This window comes from Sus scrofa, chromosome 6 (genome assembly GCF_000003025.6).
Source record: "Sus scrofa isolate TJ Tabasco breed Duroc chromosome 6, Sscrofa11.1, whole genome shotgun sequence".
NCBI lineage: Eukaryota > Metazoa > Chordata > Mammalia > Artiodactyla > Suidae > Sus > Sus scrofa.
This window is the reverse complement of record NC_010448.4, coordinates 15,795,448-15,818,290: the sequence shown is the minus strand read 5'-3', so window position 1 is coordinate 15,818,290 and position 22,843 is coordinate 15,795,448. Positions and strand designations below refer to the sequence as shown.

At 52.3% G+C, this 22,843-nt stretch overlaps 1 protein-coding gene across 1 annotated transcript in view; it reads left to right on the top strand.

Annotated features, from left to right (window-relative positions):
• Positions 1–22,843, top strand: part of ZFHX3 (zinc finger homeobox 3) — a 247,315-nt gene that overhangs the window by 123,011 nt on the left and 101,461 nt on the right. The window contains exon 4 of the mRNA XM_021097088.1: positions 19,975–20,206. Coding sequence (XP_020952747.1) covers positions 19,975–20,206 — 232 coding nt within the window. The remainder of the gene's footprint in view (positions 1–19,974; positions 20,207–22,843) is intronic.

Sequence of the window (22,843 nt, the reverse complement as noted above, 5' to 3'; positions counted from 1 at the left end):
ATGAGGAGACGTTCCTCTCTTTTAGAGGATGTGTTTGTTTTTATCGAACAACGTAGTAACCAGAAGGTGGAGCCTCTGCCCCTCCTGCTGACTGAGGGCTGTGACTCCCTGGTCACGCATCCGGGGTGGAAAGGGAGAGCGGGTGCCGTGGCGGTGGAGGAGCCTGGCAGAGCCACCCTCTCCGAGTGAAGAAGGTTAATGTGACCAGCGGTCAGTCATGGGGATGTCACGTTCCCCGGGTGCTCTGCCGTCGGACGGGTACTTTGCCAAAGTCCGTAACCTGAGCAGATCGTGAGTAAGCATCGGATAAATCACAGCTGAGGGTTGCTCTCCGAATACCTGACCTGCATGCTTCAGAAGGGTTGAGGTCACCAGAGACAGGAACCAGCACAGATGGGAGGAGGTGCAACAACTCAGTGCCACGTGGGCTCCTACGCTGGCTCCCGGTACAGAAAAAGGGCGTGAGTGGGAAAACCATATACATGTATGAGGCCTGTTCCGCACTAACGGGTTCTGACAAACGTCCCAGATGTGAGATGTTCGGCGTTGACCGTCGGGGGCGCTGGCTGAGGGCATGTGGGAACTCTGTACTACCCTGGCTGCTCTTCTGTACATCGAAATTCATTTCAAACTCAGGAGATTTTTAGAACCAAACGAAGACAACCAGAAACCCCAGAATACCTGCTTGTTTGAAAATTGGGCCATCCGTTTTAAAGAATACGAAGGGAAAGGCCCGCCTCATCTCCTGTGCCCTGCGGCCATGCCTCTCCAGGGCCGAGACCGTGAACGGGTGCTGTTCCTTCCAGACCTCCCAGTGCACGTGAACGTTTGTATTCAAAAACCATACAAAGCAGTTTTGGCTCCCTTTCTGATGATGCACACGAGACACTGCACACCTCTGTCGTGTGAGTCTACCTCTTTTCCAGATGCTCTTTTGGGCATACGTAGGCACGTCCATAGGACTTGGTTTAAGCGATGTTTGTTTAGCCAGCGCTTAATTTTATTTTCCACTCAGATTTCTAACCCATCCAGGTCCCATTTATATTGCCTCTGCCCTTGCCCGTCTTGCTAAAGCCTCCCAAATTAGCATCATCTGAGAATTTAATTAACTTGCTGTTTACTAACCCTCTCCTTTCAAGATAATTAATGAGGATGTGAAGTGACACGGGGCCTGACATGCCTCCCCATGGCACCTGCGCAGGCACCTACCTGGGCGGGCCCCGCGGGGGCGGCCATGTCCCCTTGTTTACCTTTGGCCAGTGCCCGGGCTGCATGGCCACCCTCGGCCCAGGTACAGATGGCAAATGTTTGCTTAAAATCAGGCTTTCCTGCCTCACCTTTTATCCACCTGTTTTTCTGCCTTGTTAATTAAAAAGCCTCATTTGACTTAGAATGGAATGCTTATTTGTGTGTGTGTTAGTCCCTAGACAGAGTCTACATTACCGAGCTTGAAATTAACCTCGGGGAGAGAGTCAGGTGTTAGGTTCCTTTTTGTTTCTGGAAAAGTGGCAGCGTAGCGTCTCCTGCCTTTCTTCCCTGCCCCCACTTTCTACTTAATCCCGGAAACTAGCGGCTCTCATCGACCCTAGAATTCATGTCCCTCCCACGACAGACATGTCCTGGGTCTTCACTGACCTGGTGGCCGCTAACCACGTGTGGCTGAGAGACTCGAAATGTGGCTTGTGCGACCGAGGAGTGGAACTTCTCATTTACATGTACTTCGTCACACGTGGCTACTGGCTACCATCCCGGACCGGCCCTGTGAGCCCCCCGTTATTCGCCTTGGCTTATCTGTGGCAGGTCTGAGCCCCCCAGCAGGTTCCCTCCTCTCCCGAACAGCTCTCTTCTCCAGCAGAGAAGGTAAACTGCTCTCTCCATCACATCCGGCAAGGCTGTAATTAGGAAGGTAAGTTTTCCGAGGGAAAAAGATGTTACTTTCTAAATCCAAATGTAAATGACTTGGATTATCCGTGTCACTGAGCGCTTCATTCATGCAGATAATTGAGAATTGACAGTGTCCTTTTCCCTCAATTACTTCCCGATAGTTCCATGTGTTACAATGGGAGGAACATGGAGCTGTTTTTAAATAGCTATGTTAATGTCCTCATTAATTTTACCTTTTCCTACCAATTAACAAATATTAACTCCCGTGGCAGAATTAAGTTGGCTTCCCTCACCAGCCACCTTCATCCTCGACACCCTTGTCGCCTGAGCGTGGCATCGCCCAGCTTTCCGCCTTCCGTTCTGTGGTCTGCCACTCCGGCAGAGGCACTGGTTTCCAGGGGGATCTTTGGACGGGGTTATTCACCGTGTGGCCTCACCAGCGTGGATCCAGGACGAGAGGATCGGGGCGGGGGGGTGGACATCCGTGTCCCCCCCCTCACAGGCCACATTGTCTTTTACACACGGCACAGCCCAGCAGAGACAAACCCACGTGCCTACAGGGGCCGTGCTGGCATCGTATGTGCCAGCACCAGGCTGGAGGGTGCCTGCCCCACCTTATCCAGATAATTGTAAAATAGAGTCTGAAAGTCTCAGTTGCGTGGGAACGTCACAGATGTTACAGTGCTGGTCATTCATGAAGAATGTTTAAACCTCGGAGAGTTTGGCAGCTCATGACCGCGGTCTCTCCAGTTGCTGACAGTTTGCCATCTTCGGCCTCTGTCCTCTGCCCACTAGGCAGTGAAGAAAGGCGTCTGGAGCCCCTCCATGTCCCGGGCAGTTGTGAGAATCTGTTGCACTAAAGAAGGGCCAGACCCCTTGAAGTCTGCACAGGGCTAGGTACACGTAGATGGTGTTGGTGAAAACATCTTTAAATATTTTATGTTTCCAAATCCAGGCTTCCTGACCACTGCTTGCTTGATGTCAAGATCATTGCTGGCCTTCTCGTTCTGAGAGATGCTTGGGAAATAAAAGCATGGCGTGCAGGAAGGTGCACAGGGATGACGGTGACCTAATTTTCACCTTTTCCTTCTGCTCCCTGGCTCTTTAAACACGGAGTATTTTCAGCTGCTAGAAGGCACAGAGGAAACCTACTTTTTTTTGTTGTCTTTAAGAAATTCCGCCATAGGTTAGTTAAAAGTTGAATCAGTTGCAGGTATTGTTTAGTTCTGAATACATGTATAGCTTGAGCTTTCCGCTCACGTGGCATCGTTCACGGCGGTCATAGAGATGCGGAATTCGAGAACGGGTACCTTCATCACAGCACATTCACACCCAGGTTCTTAGGTTCAAATGCCTGAAAACGAGGATGAAGGTTGATTGTTCAGGGGTGATTTCATAATTCCAAATTAAATGGTACTTCCGTTACTGTTGACCTTCCGTTTGAAATAGCCAATGTTTATATCAGGTTTGCATGTCTGGCTCTTACTGAGTTTAGACAAGTTGGAAAGAACTTATTTTGCTTAATGAATTTGTGTGCGCACGTGTGTGTGTGTTTTCTCTCCTTTTCACTGATATTCTCAATGGGTAAATTTTTTCACGAAGTTTTTCATCAGGGGTTGGCACATAACTACTGGAGGCGGGAGGGGGCAGAATGCCAGCCAGTTACTAGTTTTTATAAATAAAGTTTTATTGGAACGCAGCCCACCACTGCTTATGTCCTCTGCTGGCAGAGTTTGGCAGTGGTAACAGAGACCAGATGGCCCTCAGCCGAAAATATTTACTATCCAGATATTTACAGAAAAAAGTTGGCAGGCATCTGGTTTAGATGATGGAAACGTGTCTCTTAAGAGGTGGTGTTTTTATGAATTCTGGGGGAATTGTGGATGAAGACATGATTCTCCCCAAACCGTCCTTAAAAACGCCGTTGTCCACTCTGTCGGCTCTGGTTTACTCCCGTGATCTTAAGAATTTGCTTATCAGATGTTGGATGCAACGGCCCTGGTTTCATGGTAACTAAACCTGCATCAGCATCTTGCTAATGTACTGCTGGTCATTTTATTCAGTAGACTGAGTGGCTTTCAGTGTTTCTGTGGAATGGACCCTGCTCATTAGCGAATATGTTCCGCTTTCAGTTTCGCTCAAACACGAACGCTTTCTCAACCTGAAACAGCGGGTATTATTCTGAATGTTAGGCAGTATAGCTCTCCAGAAGGGCAGAGTGCTCCCTGATCATCGTGAGCCGTGCGCCGTGCTCCTCCGTCACGATAATGCCGTGAGGTCGGTTCTTAGTGTTGCCATCCAGACTTTAGCGCTGCAGCGGGAAAGGGTGACTGGCTGAAGGTCACATCTTAACAAAGCCCACTGTCATCTCCTGAGTCATGTTGGTGCTGGGGACTGCAGCTGGCACCGGTGGGACTCACAGCCAGGGGCTGGCCAGTCCTCCTCACCGGTTCTTTCCCGGCAAATCCGGTGATTTCATTAGCGAGGTAAGTGAACGGGTGACCCAGTAATTAATTTGCCTTTGTGTAGGTGGAGGGCCCCAATGAAATCAGATGGTGGGGGAGGCTTTCTGAGCCTTAAACTGCCACCCCCCCACAACCGAGGTTCATCCCCCACAGCTTTTTCTTTGAATCTTGTGTGACCATTTATGAAATAGGTTCATAGTAATTTCCTCTCTGGAGAGTCAGCGCCCCTCCTCGTGCAGTGACGTCATTCCGTTTTACAGCCGAGGAGGGCTCCGTGTCAGAGCCCCCTCTTCTCTGCACAACCCCCAATTCCCAGGCCTGTGGTCCTGCTGCCCAGTGACCTGGCCGCACCGCATCCAGTAGGAGCGCACATGGTCCCTGCCTTCAGGAACCTTCCGGTCTCATTGGGGAATGCGCCACCGACATAAAGCCCATCTCTGGCGCTCGGGGTTTCCGTGGGCGATGTGCTGAGAGATGGAGACTGTGAGTTCAGAGGAGAATCATTGTGGGCAGAAATGAGGGGCTGAGCCAGAGGGAAGTGTGCACGGGAGGGAAGGGCATGAGCCGGTATCCCTCCCTCTCTCTCTCTCTCTCTCTCTTTCTCTCCCACACACACACACACGGCCACCGAGGGACACCAATCAGTAGACAGCAGAGCTGGCTGGAAACAAGGGGGTGCAGAGCAGGAGAGGGTGGGTGGTAAGAGCCTCCAGTGCAGGACTTTTCTCACATACAGAGAATGATGAAAGCACTGTTCAGAGAAGATTAATCGTCGCTCTCACTGTCACGTGAGGAAACAGGAAGCAGGAACGTGAATGGGCAAATGGGGAATGAGTGAGTCCCAAGCTGGAAGAAAGACGACTGTAAAAGTACATGTCCCTTGTCCCTTGGGCTGGCTGTTGGTTCCTCTGGCCTCGCGTTAATACAGATTAATCTGGAAAGGTCATTGAAAATTTTCTATTTTAATATTTTCAGTCTTTAAAAGACTTACTTTTATAAAGTGTCTATGGAGTTCCGTTGTGGTGCAGCAGGTTAAGGATCCGGTGTTGTCACAGCAGCGTCTTGGGTCTCTGCTTTGTGGCAGGTTTGATCCCTCACCCAGGAACTTCCACATGCCACGGCTGTAGCAAAAAAAAGGGGGGGGGCCTGTAGTGTGTATGAACACAGAGCAAGCTACGGGATTTGAGATTCCACCAAGATGTCATCTGTAGATTGAGGTGGTGGCGAGTGACTGATGACATCCTAATGCTGCGGCCCCAGGAAGCAGCCACGGGCTCGTTAGGGTGCCCCAGTCACACAGTCCCCCCTAACATGCACGGTGCCTGCTGGAGCATCCTGGGGCCCAGAGCTGCGGGATCTCAGCTATCCTCTCTCTACTGCCTTTTCTGTACCCTCCTCTAGACGTCCTAAACCCTATCATTGTCCTCAAAGAGATGGTCCCACTTGCCGGTTTCATGGATGTAGTTTTTTGAACTTTGACTTTCGCTGAAGATCCCTCCAGGTTCTCCAGAAGGTTTTGTAAACCATCCCCTGCCCGGAGTGCAACTGACCGTGCCCCCAGCAGACCTTGCACCGTGCTCCTTCTCACTGCTTACTGGTTCTTGGACCTGCTGGACCAGAAGGAGTTTGTTGCAAAGGAGGAAAGGATGTTTTGGCGATGAAGAATCTCCCTGTATGTCCCCATTTAAAGATACGTTTAAAAATCTCTCTCTCCCTCGCTGACTGGCCTCCCAGCCACAGTCCCTTGGTGGGGGTTCAAGAGCAGAACCAGGAGACGGTGGCTCTGGTCCCAGGTGTTTGAAAGACCCTGGGGAGGGTCTTCCGTAAGCGGGACTGGCCAGCCAGTCAGGAGTTTGGGCAAAACCTGGAAAGAGAGGGAGGCCCATCGAAGCATCCAGCCTCTGAGCCTGGGGGCGGGGGAGTGTTTCCTCCAGGTCCTAGGACTGGAAAATTGATGCATGTGTACGATGCAGCCAGTTCTCAGCATCCACATAGCAGCGGTTCTCAGCACACAGGAGGACAGGAAACTCGGGAAGAAAGTAAAAATGTGTGCGTGCATGTGTCGAAAAAAGAAGTCTTCATCCTGCTGGTTGAACACGGGAGGCTGTCCAGACCCGCGCACATTCCGTGGATGTCCGCTCGTCCCGCTCCTTCTCAGGGCATAAGCGCTGCCAGGCCACTCTGTTGACTCTTTTAGACATTTTATGTCTAGAACTCAACTGTGTACAGAATGGTTTTTATCTCCAAAGGGGTGCTGGACCCCGTGAACTCATCCTCCGAGTTCTCGCGGCCGAGTTACTCCCCCGAGAGGCATCTGTGCTGTTTGCGCTCTACCCTGTCTTTGTGATTGTCTAGATAGATGTTCTGGCTGCTTCGCAGTATGTCCAAGTCTTGCAGTTGTTCGTCAATTCCGTCGTAAAAGAGGCCGGTGATATTAAACTTGTGGAAATATAGCAAGGGGTGCAGACGAAACGGAGGGCGGAATGACAGGAACAGACGAGGCTGTCCTCTGGCTGGGGGACATTTGGATCATTTGAAGGGGGATGGACAGCACTTTTGTGATTCATACACTGAAATAATCAAGTCACTAAATACAGCCACTTAGAGTAATCATCTCCTCCCCCCAAAACACCTTATGTAAACAAGCAGTGTGTTTTGGCAAACATATTTTTCTGCCCTCCCACCCTCCCATCTTGGTCACCAAGGGCTGGGGAACCCCGTATAAGCGTCCAGTGAGGCAGCTGCCGAGAAGGAGGAATCACGGTGGGCACGGGTGGGGCCACCTGTGCTCTGATATCCCGGAGGCGAGGTGGTGGAGTTCCAGCCCGGGTGTGTTGGGGAAGGACTTCCAGCTTTAGGTGCCATCTGCCGGCTCTGGTGGGGGTACAGCCTTTCAGCAGGTGGAGGGGGCTCTGGGACCAGAAAGATGAGGGTTGGTACCTGAGACGGGAACTGCCAGGCTTTGGATTGCCTGTGGGGTGAGGTGGGGAGGCTTGACGTCGGAGCTGGGGGGAGGGCATTGGACTCAGAAAGCTAGGTCTTGGGGGGCAGCGGAAGACCAGGGTGGAGGTAGCATCGGAGCTTTAGAGGGGTTTCTTTGTGTGGTCAGACTTGCCACCTGCATGGAGCGGGAGCTGTGCCGCACACGGGATAGAGAGCCCTGGCTTGGTCTCCGCAAGGGTGAGATGCATTGACGGTGTGGGGCAGGGGTGGTTTGAAACTCTGTGAGACACGTCCAGCATGGATGCTGCTGCGCAAGGTTCGTGGGGCCCAGGGAAGGGCCAGGCAGAGCCAGAAGGTCCACAGAGAACGCCTGGCCTGTGAGCTGGGCCTTGGAACAAAGGCGGGATCTGATCTCCAGAAAAAAGATTTTTCCTTCTCTTCTGCTCGTCCCAGTACCTTTTAGAAGATGGTTATTCTTCTGTCCATTCACCATGCAGAACTGGTGACTTTCGGAATTCAGCCGTGCAACCCACTCCGTGATCTTTTCCAGCTAATAAAATGGAGTTTCCACGTGGGCCTCATTCCTGGGGCTTCATTACTCCCAGAGGTCTTGCATTCTGCAGCAGGTGGGTGGTGGGCCCTGATCCAAACCTCAGGGAAAACAGAGGTTTTATAGATCCATCTTGGGCGCTGAACGTTTCTGATCCAGAAAGGACCAGCTTGCCAGCTTCCTCGCCAAGATGGCAGCGGTCATCCAATGAGCTTGGGCTGCACACAGGGTTCCTGTAGGTCGGGTCAGGGCCAGAAGGGCTCCAGGGAGCACGGATGCTCTTTGTCCAGGGACCACCCTTTGGGAAGCCCTGCTCTGAGCCATGCGGCCACAGGAAACAGCACTGCCCTTTCTCGAGGACCTCCCCAGCGGGCTCTCTTCCTGGCTGGTCCCCACAGGAACAAGTGTGAGGACACACAGGGGGCCTCCGAGGGAGGGCAGATGGCTCTGCAGGTCCTCGGCATCCTCCAGGTTATCCTCTAGTGAGCCTCCGGCCTCCCGAAGTGCCTGTGTGAATACGGAGATGCTGGGATGGGCGAAATGGAATTCTAGACTCTTGACGTCCCTGCTCCTCATCTGTGGAGGCTCCCCCATTCTCAGGACCCCCACTTGATCTCAAAAACAGGCGGTGCCCGGGAAGAGTGGTGGTTCTGTTCTTGGCTGGCTTCAGTCCCCCCCGCCCCCCATCAAGTGGCCGTCGGACCTCAAGATCCAGCGTGGTCTTCCTCTGTCCTTCTGGGAGAGGCCCATTTTATGGTCTGGAAACGGTGTCGAGCAGATGAGGGTGCTAATAACGATGGCCCGGGGAGGCCCGCAGACACCCAGAGCCCCGCCAGCTCGCCCGGTGCTCCCAGGCCTTGAGCTCATGCCCATAGGAATGTTTGACGGATGTCCTCCACTCTGCTGGACAATTAAGGAAAGCAGGAGAAGGAGGGAAGAGTCTTCAGTTAGACCTAATTTGGCCCCATATTGTTTTCTGTTAATCTATTTTGTTTTCTGTCCGTCTGTCCCAAGGGACGGGTGCCTTGCTGCTTGCTGAAGCATGCATAACTAATGTCCTCATTAAGGGCTGATCTGTTTATCAGGGCCATGCGAGGAAGCCGGCCTGCCAAACCTAGGCGCAAGCTGGGGGCCTCTGCCTCCCTCTGGGCCTTAGCCCCACCTCATTAAGCTGGTCCGGGCTATTGATTGGGAGCCTGTGTTTGGAAGAGTCTTACTTACTCCATGCATTATCTTGACAGATTGATCAGACCTGATTGAGAACCTCTTAAAGGAACGAACAGCTGTAATGGGAAAGTTGGACTCTGTCATCCGTTAGGATGATTCTGGGAGCAAGAAGAACAAGTCTGACATCTTGGAGCAATTGTATTTACAATTAACATGGCTGAAAACGATTGCCTCTATTGATCCCCCTTCCTGCAATTACAGCCCCATTGTTTACATTCCAGCACTTCAGTTATAAAAAGGAAATTCAATAATTATTGCATTATTTAAAGTTAAAGTGCCACAGAGTTTGCTGGCTACGCTTGCTGGTTGATTTAACGTTCAGTAAAATCCATGCTGAGCTCTCCATCTTGAGGCCGAACCGTATCGGCTTTTAATGAGACTTAAAAGGGGTGGTGGGGGGAGAGCAAAACTCAGGGCAGAGGGTGTTTAGGTTATTTACTGGGGGGGGCCCGCGGGGGGGACCTGAAAGCAGGGCAGAGAAACTAGCCCTGTTATCTTTTGCAAACCTGTGTCCCCTCTCGCCACGTGGTTGTCTGCTCTGGAGCCAGCCCTCTCCTGGCCTCTCGGCTCTGCTTCCTCAAAGAGGCATTTTTCTCTTTTCAATCTCTCAGGCCCTCGTCCCCTTCCTCGAGGGTCACGTATCTTCGTCAGCCTTCAACAGGATCCATAGAACTTAAGGAGAAAGGGTGACATGTCTTAGCAGCCAGAATGCATGACATCAAAGGCATTTAAACCGTTGAGAGGGAAGTTTTCTCTCCTGTCCAGTCACTTACCCATTTTCTGTTTCAAGGCGGGAACATGAAATAAAAACGAAGCCCCTCCTACAAGGAAGAAATGAGCCCTGTGCGCCCTCACTCCCCCCGCCCGTCTTCTCTCGTAATGAAGGCGATGAGGGTAATTTGTCAGCAGATTGTGGGAGCTTGAGGGAAGCCTCCAGGTTTGAGCGCCAAATTCATGCTCTCAGCAGCAGCAACCAGAAAGTGCAAGAGCACAGGAGGAATTTTAAAGAGCATTTTATTTTTCTCCCATTTGGTTGAAACTCTCCCGTGGGCTCAGTTCCAGCAAGACATCTGGACAGGTGCGCTCAGCGGGGTGCCAGGCCTCGAGGAAAAAGTGATGCCTCATGCCTCGCCATCAAGAGTCACGCTTGCAGCCACAGCCCTGGGAAAATTTAGACTGCAGGTGTGAAAGGGGAGAGGAAGATGAATAGAGCCAATTCCGACTTTTATGAAGTATCTGGAGCAGGCCAGTAGCAGGCAGCTGCTTCCGTGTGACTCTTTCATTAAGGAGGTGAATCCCTCTGTGCAGGCACCGCATGATTTATCGAATGCCGTTTGCTCGAATCTGAAATACTCTTTGGGAAAAGGTGGGTGGTGCAGATTTTAGGCCTTGGAAGTTTCCCTTCTTACAGGAGAACCTCTCCATGTATTCGGACGTGGGTCTCTTTTCCGTGGCACTCGCTGTCCAAAGTGGTTGACTGTTGTCAGAGTGTGAAACCAGACCGGAAACATCAACGCCCCTCCCACCCTGGGGAGATGGTGAGAAATGCACAATCTTGGGCCCCATCCTGGACCAGGTGAATCAGAAAGCCCTGGGGTGGGCCTGACACTCTGTATAGCATGACGTGCCCCCCTGTTGGGCAGGAGCTTCTGATGATTGCTTCAGTTAGAGAACCACTGAGCTAGAACCGTGTGCATCATTACCAGCCAGGCCCGTGGTGTTGCACCTGCCAATCAGAAGTGAGGAAGCAAAATCTGGGCTCCAGGTAGAGAGACAGTGACTGTGCCAAATAGTCAGGTGGTGTTCCACATCTTCTGAATGAGTTTCACGTTTGTTTGCTCATGTGGTTTTAAAAATTGCCTCCCAGGAAGGCAAGGCAAGCATAAACAGCTGCATTTTACAGATGAAGTAACGCACCTGTTTGGACCACCAGGCAGGTGTTCTCTTCTGCCGTGTGGACTGTCACGGACTGGCCCTGCAAATAAGCAAATCCTTCAGAGTGGGTTTAGGGAACCAGGCGCGTGTCTCCAAGCCATTTCAGCTACATTCTCCTTTCCTGGTGCTCACCCGGGGTGTTCCAGACACGATAAGGCACATGGTTTCAGGTTTTCATTATGTTGGTACTTGATGGGCAAAGAGATCCAATCAACAGATAAGGTTCTGTGCCAAGGACGTGGGCCTGGGGTGTGGATCCCAGCTCTGCCTGCATCTGCAGCATGACTTTGGGCAAGTGACTTAATGTAAAATTTAAGCACCGCCTGTAAGGAAGAAGTCAGCCCTGTGTGTGTGCAGTAGCCGCTCTGTCTCATGCTTTCTCTACAGCACTGTTTCCTTCCTGCCAACTGGGGATTCCTCTTTGGGGCTGGGGGATGGTTTGTGGTGGCGGTTCCCAGGGAGGGGGCAGCATAGACTGGTCAGAAGGAGGGAAACGTCAAATAGATAAATTCAGTAGCCATTTCTATTCCTAATCCCAAAGCTTAACCCATTTGAAAAATCATGATAGTTACAGTAGTAGCCGCATTCATCAGGGAGGTGACCCATACATCGGGCACTGTATTGAGTGGCCCATTGACTCCTCCAGCAGTATTGTGAGGAGGTTCTGTTCTCATCCCAGCATTGCAGAGACGGGGAAACTGAGGCCCAGCCAGTGTGCATAACTTGCCCACAGGGCGAGAGTGTCCCCCTGACCTGCCTTAATCCAGCGTGCACCTTAAGCCACCACGACGGCAGCAGTGCGACACAGACTTCAGTGAGGACCGTTTGGGCAGCATGGCTATGGCAGCCTTCGTTCGGTAGGTGGGATTAGACCTGCGAGAGCTGGGAAGTCTCACCAGGGAAGGAGGCAGCCTAACGAGTGAGGAAAGTCACCGTTGCCAGGGCCTTGTCCTCGTGCGGGGCCTCTCCTGCCGACCCCAGCAGCTTTGGGTAGTTCCTGGAGGACGGCCAGTTGGAGGTCAGCCTCGTGGGACCCACTTGGTTGCTTTCCCCACCAAATGCTTCCCTTGGCTTCCGAGCCCCACATCGATGCCTTGCCCATCGTGGAAACGAGCCCTTATTTCTCTTGAGACCTCGTGCTCTGATGGGCCCCTTGCTTGGGGAGGGTCTCTGCACACCCCCACGTGCGTCCGCTCCAGGGAGAGTTAGGCCACTCCCCCTTCTGCACTTTTCCCAACAGAGGAAAATGAAGTCTGTTAATAGGATGGCATCAGCACTCCGCAGGCGTCTACATGTGCGTTTTTCTAGAGAAGATTTCAAGCGAAGGCAGGTACAGCCTATAGATGGTTGCAGGTTTATGCTTTTTTTTTTTCCTTCTGGGACTGACTATACGTCTCTCAAGGAACACTCATCTTGAGACTTATGAAGGAGGAAGTGTCATTCACACAAGCGAGGCGATGCAGGGTTGCAAAGTCTTGACTCTGGCCTTGGAGCTTGGATACTGGGAGCGAACAGTCGTGGCTTGTTCCAGGGCACGAGGAGTCTGGCCTAGAAACCAGAAAGTAGGTCAGAGCAGCACAAATGGATGGATCTAAGGGAACATTTTTACTTCCTTTCACTTTCTCTTGTAAATCGTGGTTGGGGCTTATATCTTACGCTGTCTGCCGGGCTCCTGCGGTGAAATAGGACTAAATTAGCATGTGCCGAAGATGAGGGCATGAGTGGGTGAAAAGCCAACGTTAAACAGAAAATACATATATATTTAGGTTGACCTTCCGGAAGCTTTCCTAAGAACACGGCCTTAAATTTGGAACTGCCGCACAACCCCTGATTAAAAAATTAACCGCCCCTCTTCTGGGTTGCATTATACCTGAACCAATTTTTTGAGGCATTTCAGGTGTACGCCTGGGTCTGGGGAGTCTCATATTCCAGAACTCCCAGCAGCCAGTGCAGCGTAGCTGGGCGGCCGTGGACCCAGCCTCCAGTCCCGGGTTCCAGGCCTGTTTCTTCCACGTGCTGGGAGACCTCGGGAAGAGAGAGTCACCTGACCCTTCTGAGGTTCTCCAAGGACAGGAGCTAAATGCTGCCCACCTCGGGCTGGAATGAGAAGACTGAGTGTGTGAAGGTGCTTCCCCAGCAGTAGATGCTGTTCCCTGGGTACGATGGTGAATTCTCCCTCACTTGATTCTTCCTTATTTCATCATAGTGGGTAATTAGCACAATAACTCTGGACCCCCTTCATCCAGTTCCTTCTCACTGGAGGTGTCGGTGAGATTTTTCCAGTCCTCACCCCGAGCCCCCAGCTTGCTGTGGTTAGCAGCGTTTCCCCTCCTGAGGCCTAATGCGACAGCAGCCTCTTGCATTGGGGGCCTTTGTTTTTTGCTCCAGAGGCCCATCCACCTGCCAGCGTGGAGATGCATGGCTGAGCCCGACAGGTGTGTTGGGGGCCTTTCTGTACACAGGGCTTCTCTAAGGCGTCAGATGTGTCTGGTGTCCCCGGGGTAGCCCTCTTGCTCAGAGGGGTGTCTGGGAGCTGCTTGACCTCATCAAGGAGCATCCCTGTTTGATTTGCTCTTGGGGTGGTGAATCCACGTGTGACGAGAGGGGTGGGCATATGTGCGTTCCCCTAACAGGTGTTATTCTCTGAGGAAGCTTCATTTAAGAATCCTGTGTGTTTCCGTGTGTGTGTGTGTGTGTGTGTGTGAGAGAGAGAGAGAGTATACTTTGTCTCTTTCTACTTTAAAAGGGAGGCTTTGACAAAACCTGATCAATATTTTGCATTCCATGCATGAAGAACCAGATGTTAGAAGTTTCCTATTGTTGGGGAGGAGGAGGGGGCCGGGGCCCCTCCAGATTTATAGAAATCAATGTCCTCTGACAGAAGTTGGTTCGTTTTCCTGGGAAACAAGTAACAGGAACACATTTTTTTGATTTTCGCAATGAATTCTTTTCTAACAAGGGCCCTCTTTTGGTCTCTTTGACTTTCAGTCTTCGGCTGGGCTGGACGAGCCCAACATAGCAATGGGGGTGGAATCCCACGAAGGAACTCAGGCTGGCTCCTCGCCTAGCCTTGTTGTTTTAATTATTCATTTGCTTTTTGCACTCAGCCGTCCGGGCCCGGCTTATTATCCGAGGGGCCTCTTGTTGTGTTGAGGTCTTTTCTTTAGCAAAGTTCTTCCCCTGGAACCAGACCCAGAAGGGAAGATGTGGGACCTGGCTGTCTCCACGTTGGGGGCACAGGACCGTGGCCTTCCAGCTCAACCTTGAGGTGGGACAGGTGTTACCAGATAGAGGCCATTCTGACGAGACCAGACCGATGGGCGGGAGAAGTCTCGTGGGAGGGAAGCCCTTCCCCGCTCATTTCCAGCACAAGGTGTGCAGGTCCCGTTTCTACCCGCTCGCCGTGAGGACGGTCTGTTTTCTGCCGCATGGTGGTAATTTGGAGAAGGTGGAGTCTGGGCTCTTTTCTCTGCTTCCGTTTACAAGGCAGGCTGGGTACTGGTTCCCTTCTTGTAGGTCGTCGTACCTCTTTGAGCTTTTGGGAAGTAAATCCTCTGGCCTAGTGTAGACATGGAAACGACTCTTAACTTGCAGTTCCTCTGACCCCGTGTTTTGCAGGCCCTTTTTAAACCAGCCCGTGAGATCGGAACCACCAAGGAAACCCTTGGTGGTTCAAGGTTAGAGGAGAGGCTGCCCGGCCCGAGCGAGCTGGATTGGACCTCGAGGCCATTGTCCTTGTGCTCGGATTGGACCTCGAGGCCACTGTCCTTGAGCTCCGTCCATCCCCCTTTCTTTCTTTCTTTCTTTCTTTTTTTTTTTTTTTTTTTGTCTTTTTGCTATTTCTTTGGGCCGCTCCCTCCGCATATGGAGATTCCCAGGCTAGGGGTCGAATCAGAGCTGTAGCTGCCAGCCTACACCAGAGCCACAGCAACGCAGGATCCGAGCCGCGTCTGCAACCTACACCACAGCTCACGGCAACGCCGGATCGTTAACCCACTGAGCAAGGGCAGGGACTGAACCCGCAACCTCATGGTTCCTAGTCGGATTCGTTAACCACTGCGCCACGACGGGAACTCCATCCCCCTTTCTTAATATTCTTGTTGATCCTGTGTCCTCATGGTCGTGGGTGGATAGGTGCTCATTTTTCTTGAGCAAACTGGGATTTCCATTGGTCCAGCTGGAAGGTGTATTCTCACATTGGTACTCATGCCACAGGGGCATCCTTCTTACATCCCTTGGTCTCCACCATCCCTGCCTTATCACCTGCAGGCTAAGGCCCTTGGGTAGGACACATTCTGTGTGGGGCACGTGTGTTTTATAGTGTCTTCCGTGTTGTAGAATTGAACCAAAACCAAACCCCGTCTGATGGGCTCAGTGGCCAGTTTTCTTTGGGTCCCCACGTGGCACACATACCTTACGACACACTGAGCACACTTGAAGTTACTGGTCTGTTTTGTTGCTTTGCTTTTTTTGTCTTTTGTCATTTACGGGCCATACCTGCAGTGTTTGGAGGTTCCCAGGCTAGGGGTCGAATTGGAGCTGTAGCCGCTGGCCTCCGCCAGAGCCACAGCAACGCCAAATCCGAGGCATGTCTGTGACCCACACCACAGCTCATGGGCAACGCCAGATCCTTAACCCACTGAGGGAGGCGAGGGATCAAACCTGCGTCCTTTTGGATACTAGTCGGGTTTGTTAACCACTGAGTCCTGATGGGAACTCCCTGTTTTATTTTAAAACTACATACTGGATTTGATAGAGGTGAGCAGTTAAGAATTTTGAGTGCAGGGTAAGGAAAAATGGAAAAAGCCACACAGGACCTGGATTCCCCTCCGCAAGGATGGGAGAGCTCCGGGATGGAGGGGGAGAGGGTTGGGGGGCATCTGGGATCTGCGTGGGAGAAGAATCTCCTGCCTGCCGAGGAGAGCAAGATCTCTGAACGGAGGCAGCCCCTTCACTGAGTGTTCCGCTGGGATTTGTGCCTTGGTGGATTCTTCATATATTACAGTGAATTTAATTAAATACATTGTGATCCCAATTGAGGGTATTCTAATTAGCTGGGTCAGGAACAAATCATTCTCCCTCCTTCTCCAAATGAAAACATCGACTCTCATCTTCTGCAGGGAAAGCGTGTCCTCCCTTGGCCTGTGCGGTCCTTCTCGGCCTCTCCAGCCCCACCCCTCCTGCAGCTGCTTATTTGGCCGGTTCCGAGGGTGGGATTCTGGGGATGAGGCCAGTGCCTCCTGGGAGGGAGAGGGTGCCTGGCCGACACGGTCAGGGCGCTGACCCACTCAAGGCCTGGGAAGTGACCAGATGGTGTGGAGAAGGTCACACAAGTCAGGACCCTGCTGCTAGCTCTGCTCCAGGTTGGACAGCCTGAGAATCACCCAGCGAGAGTTTATAAAATGTGGTGAGAGCCGAGGCTGTCGCAAGCAGGTAGACCTCAGGAGACGCTAGTTGTGGCTGCGAGTTTGGGTGGGGCTATAAGCAGGTTCTCCTTAGAAACCAAGAAATAGTGTATCGTGGCGTGGGTGTGTGTGCGCACGCACGCACGGGTGCATGCGCGTTGGAGAATAAGTAAGCTTGGAATTTTGAATTAAGCTTCCGTGCAAGTAAGGGAGAGAGGCCGCGGCTCTGTTTTCCACATTCCTTCTTCTTCTCTTCTCTGCCGTTTGTAACGTGTGCCTGTTTCCCTTCCAAAATGGTTCTCAGACGTCAGACAAAAGACTTCCTGGTGGCAGAAGAGAATGCCACTGACCACCACGAGTTCAGGGGTAGAATGGCTTGGGGACAACATCACTAGATCAGTTATTTTTTAAACTCAGGCCCCCAGTACATTTTTTCTCAGTTCAGGATTTATACACTCCTATCTCCCAAGAATCTGGATTTGAGGACAAAAGACATCATCTGTCATCTCAGCGCCTGTCCAACTCCTTTTGGCCAAGATAGCCTCCCTTTTGGCCTGGAGATTGGAAAACCCAGCCGTTTGGAAAAATACCCTCACATTCATATTAAAATTTTATGTTTAAGATTCAGAGCCGTATTGCAAGGAAATCCTGTATCATGGGAAAGTAATGGGATGTGGGCTTTAGGCTTTAGTGGCTCTTACTCTGATTTTACAGTTTATGCTACCCCCCCAAATCCCTCAGTAGAACCTGATTGCTTTGGGTTCCGTGTTTATTTTCCTTGTTATCTTTCCTTCTGTCGGATTTTGTTGAAACTTTAATAAGTGTCATTCTTTCGGTCTTAGTGATCCAAGACGGCAGTGCCTGGCTGCTGGACAAGTTTCCTGTTCCTCTTTTCCAAGCAAAACTTTTGCTCCCAGGAATATCCTGGTCTGGTTTTTGGCTTGGCGGGGGCCGGGGGTGGGGTCCTGGTGGCGAAGCACCAAAGAAGGCACGGGGACAAGCTCATCCTTTCCGTCTCCATCGTGCCACCAGACCGTCCTTCAGCCCAGGCTTGCAGCCTGCCGAAAGCATTGCTCTGCTGCTTTCCACCCTCCTGAAATGCTCTGCCAGGAGCCTCATGTCAGATGCAGCCCATGGAAGATAAACCGTTAAAAAAAAAAAATGTAACGGTTCCAAGGTGTCTCAAGACAAGGAGCTTGTGGTTTTCAGTGGTCATTTGACAACGTTGAGCTTGCTGCATCTCTCAGCTCTCCGTGGTCGCATGTGCCCTAGGACCGCTCTTCCTAGCGGGAGTGTTGTGTTCCAGGGCTCTGTGCGCAAGTGTGTTCAGCCACCCGTCTCAGGGAACAAAGAGGTTGTTCGCTCTTGGACCCATGAGGCCCTTCATGTGGTTCCTTGCAGGTCGACCCCAGAGCAAGAGTTATTGCGGAGCAGTGGAGCCAGTTCACACGATTGAGGTCCTGGACCCCCCTTTCCCACGCTCGTTTTCCTACGGCGTTCTGTTGGTCCATTTCCTCTTTCCGTGAGGGCCACTGCTTCTGGAACGTTCCCCCTTTTGCAGTGAACATAGAAGGCGTGCCTGTGAGCACATGAGCCTCAGAGCCCTGCCCTCTGCTGGGAGGGCCCCCTGGTGTGTGTAGCGCTGGGTGAAAGCGCCCTGAGGGCAGGGAGGAGGCGGGAAAGAGGTCTTAACCTGAGCGCTTGGAACACCTGCTCTGCGTTTCCTCCTCCAAAAGGATGCTGGGGGCTGTGAGGCCCAGGTTCTAGTTCTCGCTCTCGCAGTAACTGGCCGGGTCACCTCGAGTGAGCCACTTCAGCATTCGGGAATTGTTTCTCCAGCTTTCTGTGCACCCAGTAGAAAAATTCCCTCTTCGTTTTCACACGAGTCGTTTGAGACGAAGGGGCCTGCCTTCCTCTACCAGGAGCGTGCTGGTTCCCTGCTTGTTAGTGAAGAGGGTCCGTCCTTCTCAGCAGGTTCTCCAGGAGGCCCCGAGCGGATGTGAACGCTGTGCCTGGATGGTCTGTAATTCTTCTCCACTCTGTGCCCCGAACTTGATTCCTGTGTGTGCCTGCTTCCTGCTGCCTCTTCCTCTTGGACCGCCACGTTCTGGAGTCCGGAACTGTCTTGACACAAACACAGCACAGTGTCATTTGGACCCTCTGAACCCTAAGCCAGAGGACTTTGAGATGTTGACAGGGAACTAGTCCGGAGAAATTAATGTTTCTGTCTTTTTTTTTTTTTTTTTTTTTTTAAATCCGGGGGAACCTTACGTTTGGGTTCTGCTCCTAGACTGTCTTTTTTTTTTTTTTTTTTTTTTTTTTTTTTGTCTTTTTGCCATTTCTTGGGCCGCTCCCACGGCATATGGAGGTTCACAGGCTAGGGGTCGAATCGGAGCTGTAGCTGCCAGCCTACGCCAGAGCCAGAGCAACGTGGGATCCGAGCCGCGTCTGCAACCTACACCACAGCTCACGGCAACGCCGGATCCTTAACCCACTGAGCAAGGGCAGGGATCGAACCCGAAACCTCATAGTTCCTAGTCGGATTTGTTAACCACTGCGCCACGATGGGAACTCCTAGACTGTCATTCTAAATGCAAAACCTTGAGTCATCTTTCTGGGGAAATGGCCGGACAGTGACTTTGGCACTATGGTACTGACCTAAGTGTGTGCAGGTCGGGTGACCAAATAGACTGTCACCGAAAGCAGGGGCTGGCGAACTTTTCCCACGAAGACCAGATACTCCTGTGTTAGGCTTTGCAGGTTGGTCCCTGTTGCAGCTGTTGAACTCTGGTTTTCATGAGCAGCCGTAGATTAACAGATGTGACTGTCCCCCCATAAAACCTTATTTATAGAAGAGGCAGCAGGGTGGGTTTGAACCGTGGGCCAGAGCGTGTTCTCAGTGTGTGTTTCTGAACAAAGCGGGACACTTCAGAGGCTGGAAGGAGGAGCCTTTCCTGAGGGCGCCAGAAAGACCAGTTGTTTTTCCTTCTGATTTTTAATTACCATAGGAGGGCACTTTTTTCATGTCTTAAAGTTAGGTTGAAGTACAGTCCATGTGCAAGGTTGTGCTAATCTCTTCTGTACGGCAGAGTGATTCGGTTACACGTGTACACACATCCATTCTCGTTCAGATTCTTTCCCCATGTGGATTGTCACAGAATATTGGATAGAGTTCCCTGTGCTATACAGCAGGTCTCTGCTGGCCAGTCATTCCCTACACGACCGTGGGCAGATACCCATCCCAAACCCTCCGTGCCCCCTCCCCGCCCATGCACCTGTCCCCTTTGGTAACCATACTTTTTTCAAAGTCTGTGAGTCTGTTTCTTCTGCACATAATTTATACTATGAGGGTGTAATCCATCCATGTTTTCAGCCTGACATGTTTCGGGGGAGGCGGGAGCGAGAACAGCTTGCCCCCCGTCCAGAGAGCTCTGGGGGAGGGCATGTTGGCAAAACCAGGCAGCCCACCAAGGCACCCGTGTCAGGCCGCAGCCAGGGCAGGATGGGCTGACGGTGGGCCTGGAGCACCTTACCCAAGGCATGTCCCTGTCCTTTGCCCTCGCAGCACCTGCAGCAGCACGAGAGCGGTGTGGAGGGTGAGAGCTGCTACTACCACTGTGTCCTGTGCAGCTACTCCACCAAGGCCAAGCTCAACCTCATTCAGCACGTGCGCTCCATGAAGCACCAGCGCGGCGAGAGCCTGCGCAAGCTGCAGCGGCTGCAGAAGGGCCTTCCAGAGGAGGACGAGGACCTGGGCCAGATCTTCACCATCCGCAGGTGCCCCTCCACCGACCCAGGTGAGTGGGCTCGTGGGCACGGGAGGCTGGGAGGGGCAGAGGTCGACGGAGCACTGGCTTCGGTGTGGTGCATCCAGCCCTCGTGTCTGCGACTGGCCCCCCGGGTGAAAGGCATGAGACATGTGGATCGTTGCTTTCCTGTTACTTTCTCTTGAAGGAACTTAGCCCCGCTGTTCTTCCCACACCACTGCCCCGTGCGCAAGCCGGCAGACCTTGCGTCCCCTCTCCCCAGATGCCTCCGGGGTGGGACTGGGGAGGGGGGCATGGTAGATTCAGCTGATTGATTGGCATTGCCAGAGAGCACATGCTAAGTTATGTCTTGCTCAGCTTGAGAACGGGCCGTGCGTGGCCTCGAGTCTGGTCTGGAAGGATGAACTTGAGGGAGGATGGAAGCAAGTGTTTGTGAGAAACGTTGTGGTTGTTTCGGAGAGCGACTCCGGCTGTTCCTGGCTTGGTGTGCCCGTCATGCCACAAAGAGAGCGGAGACCTTCCAGCGGGGACTCGGCCCACTCTGCTTGCCGTCCTGGTTCTCACCCGCAATCGCCTTCCCTGTACTGCCTCCCGCCCCCACGACTCTCCTTCCCACCGGGGCCACATTCCCCCCCTCTGTCGTCTGTCGTTTTTTCAGCCTTCCAATCCCTTTCTCTCAACTTGGCAGCACAGGACTGCTCTTTCGGGCCCGTAAAGCAAAGGCGCGCCCTTAATCCTGTGTTCCACGCTCTTGTGTGGGTCCTCTCAGCTCCCATGTCAGCCTGCTGTGGCCTCTTTCCTCCCGTCGTCATGCTGCCCTTGAGAAGGTCACCGCTGACCTTGGGTTCACCCAGCCCGGTGGCTCCGTGCCGGCCTTTTTCTTTCCGTGGCTTTGACATTGCCACCCAGCCCCTGCTGGAAGCACCCTTCCCGGGGCCTGTTCCTTGCCTGTTCCTCCCCTGTCCTCCTGCTGCTCTTCGGCATCCTCATGCCCCTCGCCAGCTCATGGTCCTTGCCTGCCCCGTGTGCTGACATCACCTGGCGTGAGGCCAAGCTCTCAAAGCTCTGAGCTCCTGGCATTGGCACATGGCCTTCAGATAGCTTCCTGGGCTTCTCCCTGGTGCCACCTCGTAGACACGAGCTCATGACTTCCCCTCCAGCCTCCTTCTCCTGACTGCACGTTGGCAAATGACCTGGCCAGGCTGGTGGCTCAGGGTCTTTTTATCTGGCCATCGCCTCCAGCACCCTCGCAGCCGTCGAGCCCCAGCGGCCGTGTGCGGATTTTAATCCTAATGTTGTCAAATTTCACACTGTTAGGGTTTTTAAAGGCAAAAGGCTCTATGGATCCTCCTGGGACAAATGGCCTGCCCCCCCCCCCCCGAGTCCTGTCCCCCAGAGCACCGGCTCTCAAGTTTAATTGCTCTTTTAGTGAACTTACTTCTGTATTTCTTTATGTGCCTTCGACTACTTTTTTTTTAGTCAATTTTAGTCATCATTTCTTGGCTTTCTACTCTGGAAAAAGGATTTTACTCGTATGCCATTTTACACACCCACACATTCATACCTAATCACACGCGCCCCGCCCACAAACTCTCACGCAGACACCACACACACCCTGTACTCCGTACACACTCACACACACACCCCCCACACACACGCTGTGCTCACGCACAGACTCGGTACCCACACTCTCCAGCGCCCCCCGCCCCCCAATCTTCCCCTCCCTCCATCTTCCATTATGATTAATAATTTGGGGTTATATTAATATTCAGTGTTTTCATTATTCTAACTCTATAAATATTAATCACAGCTGAGCCATGTAGAGTTTTCTAATTTCATTTACCTTCTTGTACAACTTTTGTTTTCCCTGGTTTTCCAGGTACCTATGATTAATTCATGGCTAACCCTCTGCCAGAGCAGACGTTTCCTAATCTCTGCAGGCTCTGCTGCATCAGGTGACCTGTCAGCTTCGTTTCCTCCTGGACACGTCCCTCCTGAGACCTTCCGGGAGGGCGTCCTGCTCCTGTCTCCATCACCTGGTTGAAGCTTTGCTCCCGATTTTCCATCCACACGGAGCCGGATTCCCCGGCGATGGGACCCCCCCTCCCCAAACTGGGGACTCTCCCCTTGCTGCTAGAGTAGCATTGTCACAGAGGATTGGCGGGGTCTTCCCCACAGTCAGTCGGACTTGTTGCTTTGGCAAAGGACTGTGCGGGGTGCCAGGGTAATTCTGTCTCATCTGGGTCACTGCAAGGCTGGCTGTTCCTTCCCATGTGTATTTCAGATGCCCCCTTTTGGCCCAAGTTCAGTCTTAATCTCTGGGGCTTCTGTTGGGAGCCTGACCCCGTGCCTCTGCATGTGAACTGGGGATGGGGGCCCCAGACACGTCAGGGCCCCAACTCCGAGACCGCTGTGCCATGGGGCCGTAGGGGTCCCTGTTCCTCCTGGGGCATTTGGGCCTGTGTTTGATCCTGCCACTCCCCATTATGCTGTTATTAAGTCGTCTCACTGGATTTTCCTTCCTCTACCATCTATACTCAGACCTATTTATTTCAGGTTTTGGAAAAGAATTTTTTTTTTTTTTTTTTTTTTTTTCTGCCAGCTCTGCATATGTCATTGTTTGACTCTTGCGCTTTTTAAAGCCGGTCCCTTTCGCCCCTCAATTCT